Source organism: Acyrthosiphon pisum, chromosome A2 (genome assembly GCF_005508785.2).
Source record: "Acyrthosiphon pisum isolate AL4f chromosome A2, pea_aphid_22Mar2018_4r6ur, whole genome shotgun sequence".
NCBI classification, from domain to species: domain Eukaryota; kingdom Metazoa; phylum Arthropoda; class Insecta; order Hemiptera; family Aphididae; genus Acyrthosiphon; species Acyrthosiphon pisum.
The window spans coordinates 64090784-64103157 of NC_042495.1; the positions used below are offsets into that span (position 1 = coordinate 64090784).

The 12374-nt window shown below is 29.5% G+C and overlaps 4 protein-coding genes across 5 annotated transcripts in view; 2 read left to right on the forward strand and 2 right to left on the reverse strand.

Annotated features, from left to right (window-relative positions):
* Nucleotides 1–617: 617 nt before the first annotated feature.
* Nucleotides 618–3383, reverse strand: LOC100159974 (F-box/SPRY domain-containing protein 1). Its single transcript, XM_001945415.5, has 2 exons — nt 2688–3383; nt 618–2607 (listed from the first exon to the last, which is right to left on the reverse strand). The coding sequence occupies exons 1-2, from the start codon at nt 3094–3096 to the stop codon at nt 2243–2245; spliced, it is 774 nt and encodes a 257-aa protein (XP_001945450.1). The 5' UTR covers nt 3097–3383; the 3' UTR covers nt 618–2242.
* Nucleotides 3384–3761: 378 nt separating this feature from the next.
* On the forward strand, nt 3762–5894 carry LOC100168859 (vacuolar protein sorting-associated protein 37A). 2 transcript variants are annotated; one of them, XM_001944942.4, is made up of 8 exons: nt 3762–4331; nt 4397–4586; nt 4649–4749; nt 4808–4865; nt 4925–5084; nt 5158–5309; nt 5389–5508; nt 5583–5894. In XM_001944942.4, exons 1-8 carry the CDS (start codon nt 4246–4248, stop codon nt 5655–5657), a joined length of 942 nt encoding a protein of 313 aa, XP_001944977.1. In that variant the 5' UTR covers nt 3762–4245; the 3' UTR covers nt 5658–5894. The 2 variants fall into 2 exon arrangements, with proteins under 2 accessions (XP_001944977.1, XP_008180389.1); XM_008182167.3 differs by having other exon boundaries at nt 3787–4331; nt 4405–4586.
* A 784-nt stretch (nt 5895–6678) lies between these two features.
* On the reverse strand, nt 6679–8273 carry LOC100161976 (phosphate carrier protein, mitochondrial). The gene is made up of 2 exons (XM_029490459.1): nt 8042–8273; nt 6679–7904 (listed from the first exon to the last, which is right to left on the reverse strand). Exons 1-2 carry the CDS (start codon nt 8130–8132, stop codon nt 6964–6966), a joined length of 1032 nt encoding a protein of 343 aa, XP_029346319.1. The 5' UTR covers nt 8133–8273; the 3' UTR covers nt 6679–6963.
* Nucleotides 8274–9895: 1622 nt separating this feature from the next.
* The window catches only part of LOC100166790, a 4900-nt gene continuing 2421 nt past the window's right edge, over nt 9896–12374 (forward strand). The window contains exons 1-4 of the mRNA XM_001945816.4: nt 9896–10193; nt 10876–11143; nt 11221–11350; nt 11434–11563. Coding sequence (XP_001945851.1) covers nt 10158–10193; nt 10876–11143; nt 11221–11350; nt 11434–11563 — 564 coding nt within the window. The 5' untranslated portion in view covers nt 9896–10157. The remainder of the gene's footprint in view (nt 10194–10875; nt 11144–11220; nt 11351–11433; nt 11564–12374) is intronic.

Sequence of the window (12374 nt, forward strand, 5' to 3'; positions counted from 1 at the left end):
AATAAGTGAAAGAAATATTCTTGATATTACATTTTTTGGAACTAATAAGCCAATTGGTAAATTTAAAATTACATAATATTTATTAATTGTTATGTACTTTTGTAAGGCCAGAGGAAAAAATGCCTGACTATAATAGTGAGTAGTAACTATAATAACCATAATACTATTATACAACAATCAGTATGTCAATACATAAAAATAAAATGCAATAGTACACGATGTAAGTGGCGAGCTGAAGCTCTAAATTTTGACGCAGTTGCATCAACTTTTCATAGGGGCTAGTGCCATTCCGTAACTGTGGCGCATAATTACATGCTAAAGCCTGACCTCTTGGCTCTTTTGATCACATTTTATTTAAATCATAACTTTGTTATAAGTAAAAATAGGATGGTGGTTGTGGTGCATAATTATGAAAATGTGTCATTTAAAATTGAAGATCAGTCCGCCACTACACAATGTCATATTCACATTTGACATATTATACATTTATACCGCTAAATTGCATGGTCATCTACATAAATCAAATGAACTGGGAAAACCTTAGATTAAAATAAAACTAACTTTTCATAATATTAATATAAAAGTTAAAAATATTAGAACAATATTAACAACAATAATTGTTAAAAAATATTAAGAAGAACTTTTATTTAAAATATATTTAAACATCTTACAATAATTTTTTAATTAGTTTTAAATAACACAAATAACAGGAAAAACTTAGCTATAGGTAGTATTCAACAAAAAGTAGAACTTAGTAAAATAAATTAAAAATAATTAAATGCTAATCATACTATATATAATTAATATAAACCAAAAGTGAATTTTATTCTATACATGACAAAAAGAACAAATACCAATAAGCATATTATAATTATATTATAATTTTTATTATGTCAAAGGTTTAAAAGGTAATACTATAAATTTATCTATATAATTATAATATTTAATTTTAGTTACTGAAAATGTGTTAGTTACAATGAAGAAAACTAAGTATTTTAAATTAAAAATCAGTAAATTATGTAATAGCTGATTTTATATAAGAAAGACACGAAAAAATAAATAAATATCTTAAATATCCGGGGGCGTACCGAAGAGGATTTTATTAGGGGTCAAAGTTGTTTTTGTTATCTTATTGGAGCCATTTCATCATTACGCTGTTAAAATGTTTTTATTATATAAGTAAATAACAAATTAAGTTGTAATACTAATTATGAAAAAAATACTCATTAACATTAATTAGATATTAAAAAAAGTGGACAAGTGGGTACTGGTCTGCTGTACAGTAGGTATAGTAGTTAGGGTTGATTATGACCACCCACGCTAGGTTTGCCCATGTCAATATCTACATGACTACATGTATATAAAATTCTTGTATAATTTAACTAACTAATATTAATAATTATAATAATTATTTTAAAATATTGTGTACCTATTGTAATTATTAAAAAGATAAAATTTAGTGAGTGTTGATTAACGTATGTAAAAGCTAAAAAATTACAAGTATATTAAACAACTTAATTAATCCACAAAATAATTTAATAGGTTTTAGACATGATTACTCAAAGTATAATTTTAGTTTATGAAATATACATTTTTGCATGAAAATTGAGAATTTTTTGAATTGCAAATATCAACAATAAAATTTATAATAATTTTTACTATCAAAAAAATAGTATATGACAGGGGGTGGCAAACCTATAGCACATATTTGTATTTCATTATTAAATCTTGTATTCAATCTAAAATAGTCTAAACAATTCTTTATAATTACCCTCTTTTGCCTCATTTTTCCATATGATAGCAGTTACTCCACCAGAGACAAAGCAGGGTGGGGTGGGTGTTGAACCCCCCCATTAATATTTTTTCCCGTAGTAAATGTATTATTTATATATGAAAACTGTAAAAAAACTTGGTTTAATTTATACTTAACCCTCCCCCCTCTATTTCATAATCTTGGCTATGCCACTGTACAATATTTGAAATACCTAAATACTTTTGTAATATATATTAATATAAATATGAACATAGAACAAATACTGGAACTAAACATTTCAGCGTATAAACACTTACTACCACCCTACAAACTATCAAAAAAGCGATGAAGACTTAAAATATTTTTTTTTAATAATTACATTGATATTGTTGAACTAAAATAACAAAACATCAATAAAGGAAATTAAACCTTATGTTTAACAGTATTTTATATTCTATGAGATTGAATTCTTACAAGAACTATGTTTACTTAACCATATAGAGGCTTACCAATGTATACTACTGATATTTCCGTGTTACCATAAACAGCTGATACTGAAGGATATAATTTAGTTTTAGGTAAATTTTTAAAAGCTATACCTAAAAATTCATTACATTTTTCAAAGTGCAAAATCCCATTTTCAGAATCTAGTATTAATTGTAATTTTTCACCGATTTGATATTTAGGAGCATTGTTTAACAATGGGTAGTTTCCATGTGATACTCCATTGTGTAACAAAACGTTATCGATTAAGTTCCAACCCCAACTATGCTTGTCAATACCCAACAGAGGTAAGTAACCACTACAATGCACTGGAGCCTCTTTTGTTGACACTCCAACCATTGCAACTGTACCTATAAAAAAATAATTGATATTTGCAATAATTTATAATTTCTAATTTACAATAATATTTTACGAATTTAATATGTTTTACCTAGTGGTCCAGTCCATGTAATTTCCCATACGTGTTTACCACTGTTATAACCAATTTTAGTTCTTGCCATATCTGTACTTTGGGCGACTGGATTGCGATGCAATGTGAAACCATTTTGTTTGACGACAATATGCATGGAACAATCATCTGGATTCCATGAATGATATAAGGCGCGTAACTTAGCCTTATGGTTGTGGAGTTGTGACAAAAGTTCAGACTTAAGTAGCTCTTTGGGTATCTTACGGCGACACATCAATTTCCATGGCTCTGCTCTGCCATCGTTAATTACACGATACCAATTTTGACAGACCAACATGCAGCTAAACAAGTCGGGCAGTTCCAAGTTTGAAAATATTATATCCAACACTAGGTCAGGTAAGTATTGTGGTGCGTGACAAACGTCCATCATAAATGTTTTCAAATGTTAATCATGAAAACATGGATACATTTTTTCCAAATTATACCACTATTTAGTGGGATTAATGTATATACTACGTATAAATGTATATTTTGACGTATATTGTTATAACTATCAAAGAGTGGTAGAGTCAAAGAATGTAAAACGCTAAAACGTATTATTCTGCATGACAAAATAAATTAAATTTGTTCATGTTATTCTGTATTTATTCTGTAATTGCTTAAATTTATAACACTTCGAATCTTGTACAATAATGATTACTACAAATTTAAAATTTGATCCTGTTATCAAATTTTTATCATGAGCATGATTTTTTTAGTGTTATCAATAGTTATATCACAGAATAGATGAAATCTCAAGAATTTCAAAGTAATCAAAATTCAAAATATCAAATTAAGTATGACAGAGGCCTTGTAGATGTCTCGTGTTCACTTTTTATGAAAAATGAATTTTTAAGTTGTTTTTTACAAACCAGCCCCAAAAAAGCAGTTTGCTAACAAACAAATCCAAATAAAACAGTTACACAGAGTGGTCTTTTGCGACATAAATCAGAAAATGAAAATAGTTTTATTATATGGCTACACTGGTGGCACTTTAGCTCTTATCATGGTTTTAGTAGAGTGTCCATTCTGATTTCATCTATTCTGTGGTTATATGATCATAGACTATAGAGTTGTAATATCACAGAACAATATATAAATTTATAGTAATAGTTATTACTCTATGCCATGACTACGGCTTTAGAACATACTCTCATAGTACTTTAAGATTAGTATGATTACATCTTTATTTAATCCGTAATCGTTATTCTGTGTTTACAGTAAAGTTAAATTGTTTGTCTATGCTTAATGCTTATTAACACTAATCACTAGAATAGTGAATACTGAATACATCAAACGCTCAAACTATTACACAAAATAATAAATAAACATTTTTCTTGTCTAGGCGTTAAATATATTTCATTCAGTTTTTGTTTTAAAATGGTACCAGGTTTGTGCATGACTAAAGACATGACACTGATCAGCTGCGAATTCTAGACAAATTTGGTGATTGAATAAATGTAATGTTAATTACACTATTTCGTCCTGTCGACTTTTGCTCCGATTGAGAGTACAACTTTCAGTGACCAAATTGTTGAAAATGCTTTCCACAAACTTGTATAACAACATCGACCAATCCAGAAAACGTGAACAACAAATTGATACGTTAAAAGTTTTTAATGAAAAGTAAGCAAACTTGGTGATTCCAGAATATCATCTGCGTGTAATCCTATAATGTAAATGTAAATTAGTGTTACAGAAATTAGTTTTGATAAAGAATACTCTGTTGAATTTCCTACAAAAGCTGGAAATTTGAGCCTGGTCATTGAATTGGGCTCGAAATTTCCTTTCGAGAAGCCCACTATGAAAATATGCCCTCGAATTACCCATAAATGGGTGGACACTACTGGTGAAATTGTTCTAGCTCCAGGATTGATGAATGTAAGAATTGTACATCAGTTGTCTCATTCGTACATTAATTTTCTATTTTGGTATTTTTACAGTACACTATTCACTCTGACTTAGGAAGAGTAGTACAGGTGATAAGAAGAGAGTTTGAATTAGATCAATCACTTACACTTGCAAATGGTGGTAATAATAATGGGTAAATTATATTTAACTAAATCCAAACTAAACTAAAATTTTACTCAGATTTCTTAAAGTTTTTCAGGGAATATCGCCATTGGTTCTGCCAAAAATGCAATCACCTCTCTCAGTAATGTAAGTTCAAACATATTTTTTCAACAACTTTTAATAATTTAAACTTTGTTTTCCTTTAGGATGTAGAATTTTTTAGTCTTGCAAAATTAACGTCAGCTGAATTACTACGTTTAAATAATAATGTTGATTGCCTAGATGAATTTATTTCAGAATTACCATCAATAGAAGCATCTAATAAAAACATTGAAAATTCTATTACAAAAATAATGGACTTAGCAAGTAAAAACACTCATATACCTATTTAATATTTATGATTTTGAAAAAAAAAATATTAGGTATTCATTATTTTTAGATTCAAACATGTCTAAGGAAGAACCAATATATAATTTAAGATTAGAAATATCAAAACAATTAGAAACAATTGAAACTTATCAAAAGTCATATGCTGAACTCTCGACAAAGTATGTTAAGTTATCAGAGAAATATTCTCCACAATCAATTTCGGTAAAGCATCAAATACCTATGTATAAGTATGATACATGGCAATTGTTCAACTTACGTATAGTAATAATAACCCTTCCAGGATAATTTAAAAAAAGCTGCGTTGAAATGTGATGAGGAAAGTGAACGAATAGCAGAACAGTTTTTAAATGGCGATATGGATTGTGATAAATTTCTACAAGTGTATGTAAAATCAAGAACTGTAAGTTTCAACCCTAAAATTTTTTTATTTTTTTTCGAAGGATCATTTATTAATTTTATTTTTATTTAATTCAGGTGTCTTATACAAGGAAGGCAAAAGAAGACAGACTAAACTATCAGTTAAAGCAATTGAAAGAGGCTGGGTTTTAAATATTGTTAATTTTATAACTGAAAAATGTTATCAATTTTATTATATTTGTGTGCATTTGGTGCAATATCAAATTTAGTTAACCCAATTTTGTAAATGCTTTATTGTGTTTATACCATTCCGTGTTATGTTGAAGCCTTTAAAAAGCTTAATACTCATGAAATTATTATGTGATTTAATCTGTTTTTTAAAAGACTTGTCCAATTGATTTTTCTATTAATATATTTTAATTTATATACTATTGTTTAATATTCTGACCTATACCCAGTTGCACAGTCACCTAATTTATCTGACATAGTTTATTTTTTATAATGGGGGGGGGGGGCATTGTAGGGTACTGCAGGGGATCCAGAATTTACGTTAAAATATAAAAATAAATGATTTAACATCCCACTTTGTAGGTGCTTGTGAAATTAAAAAAGGAGGAGGATGGGGACTCCCTAATTGTACGATGTCATAGTATATTTTAAACACTTCAGTGCCTCTGCCTAACCCTATTATACAAAAAAAATCTTAATATTCTTAAATTATATAATTTCATTAAATGTTAAATATCCAGATATGAAACCATGGTCATGTTATTACTGTGATTGTAAGTGGTCCTATCAATTATCAGGTCTAAATAATTGCAACATAATCAATTAGTTCATATTATAGCCAATATATAACGCTTTATAATTACACAGAAAAAAGTTACATGCTTCTAACGAGTGTAACTTTAGATAATAACTGTTAGTGACCATGAGGAGAGGTTGCACTGAACTAAATACATGTTTGTAAATGTATTCAGTTTAGTGAGGTTACCATTTTTTTTAAACTTCTGATTAAATGGAAAAAAAGTAATATATGAAACTACATCATGAATAATAATAGAATATTCAATGTGTGCCAAGTATTTTTATCTATATTTAACACTCATAACAATCAAGACTAAAACACTTACAAACATCAACACTAAAAAAAAAGTTTTTTGTTATTTAAATCGTGAAAAATCATAAATATGATTACACAAGAAAAAACCGATTCAGAACATACATAGTAACTTTATTAAGACATTAACATTAAACAAACATATTTTTACAGAAGTGATACAGCACTCTGACATTTTGTATTCTAATAATATACGTCACTGAGGTATTTTTAAATTGGAATGAAATAAGCGTCTAGTGTAAATGTAAAACAAAACTAAAAGCACTGTAATTTGACGTCAAATGCTTCTCAAAGATTAATAGGTGCAGATAATTTACATTTAATTTAAGTAAGACTGACAGGGTTCTGAATTGATTAAATAGTTGAACTAGCAACTGTTTATTCACTCTTTGTCTTCGGTGGTGCTGGTGGAAGTGGTCGAGGAATGTTCAAAGTGACTTTCACAGAATCATAGATAAACCATTGTAAAGCTGTCAAAGTACCGATCATGATAATTCTTGGGCCTAAGCCTTTCCACAAACCACCAAAACCAATTTTTTTCAACACATCAATGGAAGAGGCACCTTTTTCTTGGTTCAATTTTGATACCAATGTATCAGCTGGATGAGATACAACGGCACAGAAAACTCCAGCAATGTAGCCAGCAGCAAATGTTACGATCAATTGTTCTCCTTTACTGCAATCGGCCCTTGGCTTGGGTACAACATGAGCATAAATTAATTCAACTGTTCTTTCAAAACACGCAAACTTCATCATGGTATAAGGAATTTGTCTCATCCATAAAGGTACTAAGCTCTTGAAGAAAGCAGATACGCCTTCTTGTTTTAACATTTTGGGAACCGCTTCACGCATGGTATTTGCAAAACCAGGTGTAGTTTGGATTTTAACTTTGATTGATTCAAAAGAAACAAGACCAACGTCAGCAAAAAGTTCTGCGGATGCAGAGGCAGCGAGGTACAGAGATGTACGCCAGTAATAAGCATTTTCTTCTCCCAACAAGTCGGCGTACAAAATTTTGAAATATTCGTACAAACCGAATTTACCAAGACCTTGAATGGAATAACCCATTGCAGTCGGAGCCCAGCCCTTAGCCAATCCTCTAACGCCTTCATCGGCCATTGTGACTTTAAAACCATTGATGAGGTTCTTGTATTTGGCAGGGTCCACCTGAAGACGACATTTTACCAAATCTAAGGGTGTGACCATTGTATGTGTAAGACCACATGAGACAATACCGCCGAGCCCGCACAGGGCAAAGTATTTAGGTGACCCAAACTCGCAGCTATCTTCATTGACTGCGGCTGCAGCGATCGTCCTACCTGCAATCCAAAATACTCAAATAAATAAAAAAAACAAGTTTATAACATGGACTATTATAAACGATGGTCAAGTAAAAGTTTGAATAGCGCTTCGATCCTACAGATATCGGTCATAATAAGTATAAGTTCAAATTTACCTGGAACGAGATGTGCTGGGAACTGTGACACATTTTCCAAGGCGTTCTGTTGGTCAACGGGTTTTCTGAGCTGATGGAACGGAGAATACATAGTGATCAGTTTGATATTTCGTCTAGTGTAAAATGTTGGTAAAGAAGATTTTGACAGCAGCGACCACGCGAAAATGAAGGAGTTGCCGGACGCCGTAAAATAGGCTGAACTCGATCTCGATTCTTGAACTTTGCCGTGGTGAAAACTGAAAAGAAAAAATGTCAGACCATCAGCTGTAGTTCCCAGGTTAGCCACAGAAACAAATGTGGATAGACCTTATAGTACATATTATTATTATTCTGTGGGATAGACTGGATTACCTCCCTCCAAGTAAATAATAACTGTGTTTTGAATCTTTCTAGTTTCGATTGTCTAATTTTATTTTATTCCTGACTATTTTTTTTTAATTTTATTGTTAGGTATTAACCTTTTAAAATAAAATAATATTTGTGTCGTCAGTTAAATAACTAAATGCTATAAGTAGTTCAGTGCTATGCCAATGTTGGAATGTCGGATGTGTGATTGGCGATTTAAATTGATAAGATGTTACGAGGACGCTGTGTATCATTTATAAGTTATTTTACATGTTCTCCGTTACAGATCCACCCCCTGCCGGCCTGATAATTGATAAGCTTTCAATCGCCAATTAGTATTATAGTATGTAGGTATTCAGAGTTCTATGGGTTAAACCCATAATCCATATAGCAGCGGTTCCCCACCTTTTTAGCCAGCGGTGCCCTCAAGTTGGTCCAAATCACGGCTTTAGATAGAAATTATATCTATCATTTTTTAAATGTATCTATAAATGTGTATTTATATAATTATATGAATCCCGGAAAAAAAATCCCCAGACTACAATATTACTCACAAGTCACAACCACATGCAAATGGTTGAACAAATATTTTGTTATCACAGAAACTCGGAATCAATCGGATTGAACTCAAAAGCACGAACTACTACATAGGACTGGACACTCTGGGCAGGGGGAGGGTGGGACACCGGTCACAAAGTTGTACGGGTATGTACGTTTGCGACTGTGATGCTATCTAGTGACGTACTAGATTTACTACATTTCGAATTTTACTTTTATAAACATAATATTTATATACATATAGACTTATGAAATATGAAAAATTTATGAATATGTAATTATTAATTAAATATGTAATTTATAATTACTTATTAAATTACCATAAGAATGAGACAATACTCAAGTATGTCTAATCAAAAGCAAGTTAGAAATCACGCAAAAAAAAAAACTTTCCAAATTGGTAGCAACATAGTAACTAGTAATACGCATTCATTTATTTAGAAATAATAGTGAATATAAAAAGTTTGTCGTTGATTTGAATTTTTGATCGTTTTTCAGTTATCACTAGTGACTAGTCACGACTTATCACATAAAATAATTAACAACAGCACAGTATAAAAAAATGCCACCAGAGAGCAGCTACATAGCGAACGTACGACCACCGTACAACTTTGCAGCCACCTTATTTTATACAGTGTCTAGGGTTGCGCAAACTGATATTATTATCGATATATCGATTTCTTAAATATCGATAGCTGATATATATCGAAATAAAAATATCGATATCGATATTCCATTTCAAAATAATAATAATAATCATACTGGGTAATATAAACTAATGCGTGGATAATTATGATTATTCAAAATTTAAAAAAAATTTAAATATCGAGATATAATAATATCGACATATGTGATATATCGATTACAAAATATCGATACGATAATATCGATATTTTTTTCTGAAATATCGATATTTCGATAATATCGAAAATATTTGCGCAACCCTAAGTCAGTGTCCAGTCCTATGTAGTAGTTCGTGCTCAAAAGCGGGAAAATTAATTTTTATCACTAGCATGATTGTTTAAATTTAAAAAGACATTTTGAATTTTGATAACGATTCCCTCGATTTTGTATAAAATAATTTACATGTCATAATATAATATAAAAGAAAACGGCTTAACTTTATTTAGTATGTTTTATATTATTTGTTTAAGATAATTGTTCAGTCTTCTGGGGTATTAGCTAAAAGGTATATACTACAATTTTGGGAAAAATGTCGGACTCTAACGTCTCAAATTACGAGGATGAAGTGAGTTCACCATACACCATTTATATTTTAGATTATAAGTAAAGCAAGCGAGACTAGTCACTTCCATTAATATTTTATTTGCCTGCCCTATAAATTACTTATTTAATAGTATTATAAATTAAATTACTCGTAAAATATATTTATTTTTTTAACCGTATTTTGTATATCGGTAAATTATTGTTTATTATAGAGATGTTATGAACTGTTGGTATAATTCTGTTGTATGGTGGTTATGATAAATAAATATTAAATAAAATTATATCCAATTTTGACTTTTTTAATGTTCGGTTAGGGTTCGATTAAGAGTGTGTATGTTCAGATCTGTTCAGGTTTGTTAATTTAGAGAAAAGTTCGGTTTGACCTTAAATTCTAGTTTGTTGTAAAACTACACAACTTATTGACTTGAAATTGGTAGTTAAATTATTAGATTCAGTTGTTCCAACTTAACCTACCGCATCATATTATTTATATATTATTTATTGTTATTATAAATTTAAATACAAAAATAAACACTTGCATTAAAAAAATATTCTTGGATAAGTTTGATTTATAGGAATGTAGAAATATGTTAAGTTACTTACAAACAAATTCATCATTATGTAGTTAAACATAGATATAAATATATATATATGGTATGTCCTTGATGTGAAATCTTAATAGTAAAAATAATGTTTTCATACAGAGTCATAGTTTGACCAATGACATTCTTCAATCACAAATCGAATGTCTTGACAATACTACAGTGTTAACGGACAACTTTACACTTTTTGATGTGCTAAACAAATTTAAAGATCAAGTAAGAATTATGGCTGCAAGAGTGAGTCAGTTATATCAATGTATGAACCTTGTTAAAAATCCAACTGATCCATCCACACACCAAGAAGTACTGAAAGTTAAAAAAAACATCATTAATGGCATTACCCATTTATTGAAAGAGACAAAACCTTTAAGTAATTATAACAACATTTTGAATGCTTATGCTTTTAATTTTATTTGTACCTACCCTAATTTAGTAATTTTTTTAAAGATTATCCTAATTTCCAATCTCTAAGTTCAGTAAAACTTCTAAAAACTTATGAAAAAGTATCTTCAGAATGTAAACTACTTCTGAATAACATCAAACAAGATAATGTTAATATTACCAAACATACTGATCGGTAATTTAATTATTTTATACCTAATATTATATTTATGTACAATACTTAATTTAATATATTTTAAATGAAATTATCATACATAGGTTCAACAATTTATCAATATTTATGAAGGATTTCCAACAAGAAATAGAGAAAATTGAAGCTCAAAATACTATAAGTACAGAAATGGAAACTGAGGTTGCTCGAGAATTTAAGGAGTGCAAATCTGATATGGTAAATTAATTTTTATCACCAATAACTTAATATCTCAGATTTTATAATTGATTATTATCACAGACTAAGATATATTTAAAAATATTATTCTAGGGTACTCGAAACTTCTAAAGACTCAGAACTTTATAATTTTTTATATTAGGTATATTTTAGATTCTAAGCTGAACGATAAATGTATTGATTTTACAATGAAGTGTTTTTTTTTTTCTGTGTCTGACAAATTTAAAATTACCAATACTTTAAATGCTTATTGAAAAAAAATTGTGCCTGTATTTTTAATATTTTTCAACTGATAAATTGACTTGGTCGGGTAAGTATTGGGGTGCGTGACAAACACCTATCATTAATGTTTTAAAATATTATTCATGAAACCAAGAACGCATTTTTTTCTGAATTATACCGCTATTTAGTGGGACTAAAGCAGGGATGGAAAACATTTTTAAAAAACGTTATTAAACAGAAAAAAAACAATTAATAAAACGAAAACAAAAAAAAAAAAAAAAACTGAAAAACGATAACAAAAAATCCCAAAAACCGAAAAAAATTTAAGGGGGCTGCAGCCGGTTTTGACAAAAGTCGTAGATTTGACCAATCTAAACATTAATTTTGTTTGTTATTGTGTTTTTAAATATATTTAAATTCCGTATCATAAAATAAACCTTAAGGGGGCGGGAGGGGGCTCCAGTCAATGAAAAAAATTAACTTTTAGACCAATAAGCGGTGGTAAATTACACATACTTCGGAATGTCCGATTTAAATTTTTTATACATGTTTGAATTCATTGATAAAATATCTAGGTTTCTTAGGAATC

Coding starts and splice junctions, on each gene's coding strand:
- LOC100159974 (XM_001945415.5), bottom strand. CDS start 3,096: ATGATGGACGTTTGTCACGCACCACAATACTTACCTGACCTAGTGTTG. Junction 2,608..2,687: donor TACATGGACTGGACCACTAG/GTAAAACATATT, acceptor ATTTTTTTATAG/GTACAGTTGCAATGGTTGGA.
- LOC100168859 (XM_001944942.4), top strand. CDS start 4,246: ATGCTTTCCACAAACTTGTATAACAACATCGACCAATCCAGAAAACGT. Junction 4,587..4,648: donor TAGCTCCAGGATTGATGAAT/GTAAGAATTGTA, acceptor GTATTTTTACAG/TACACTATTCACTCTGACTT. Junction 4,750..4,807: donor AATGGTGGTAATAATAATGG/GTAAATTATATT, acceptor GATTTCTTAAAG/TTTTTCAGGGAATATCGCCA.
- LOC100161976 (XM_029490459.1), bottom strand. CDS start 8,132: ATGTATTCTCCGTTCCATCAGCTCAGAAAACCCGTTGACCAACAGAAC. Junction 7,905..8,041: donor CCCAGCACATCTCGTTCCAG/GTAAATTTGAAC, acceptor TTTGGATTGCAG/GTAGGACGATCGCTGCAGCC.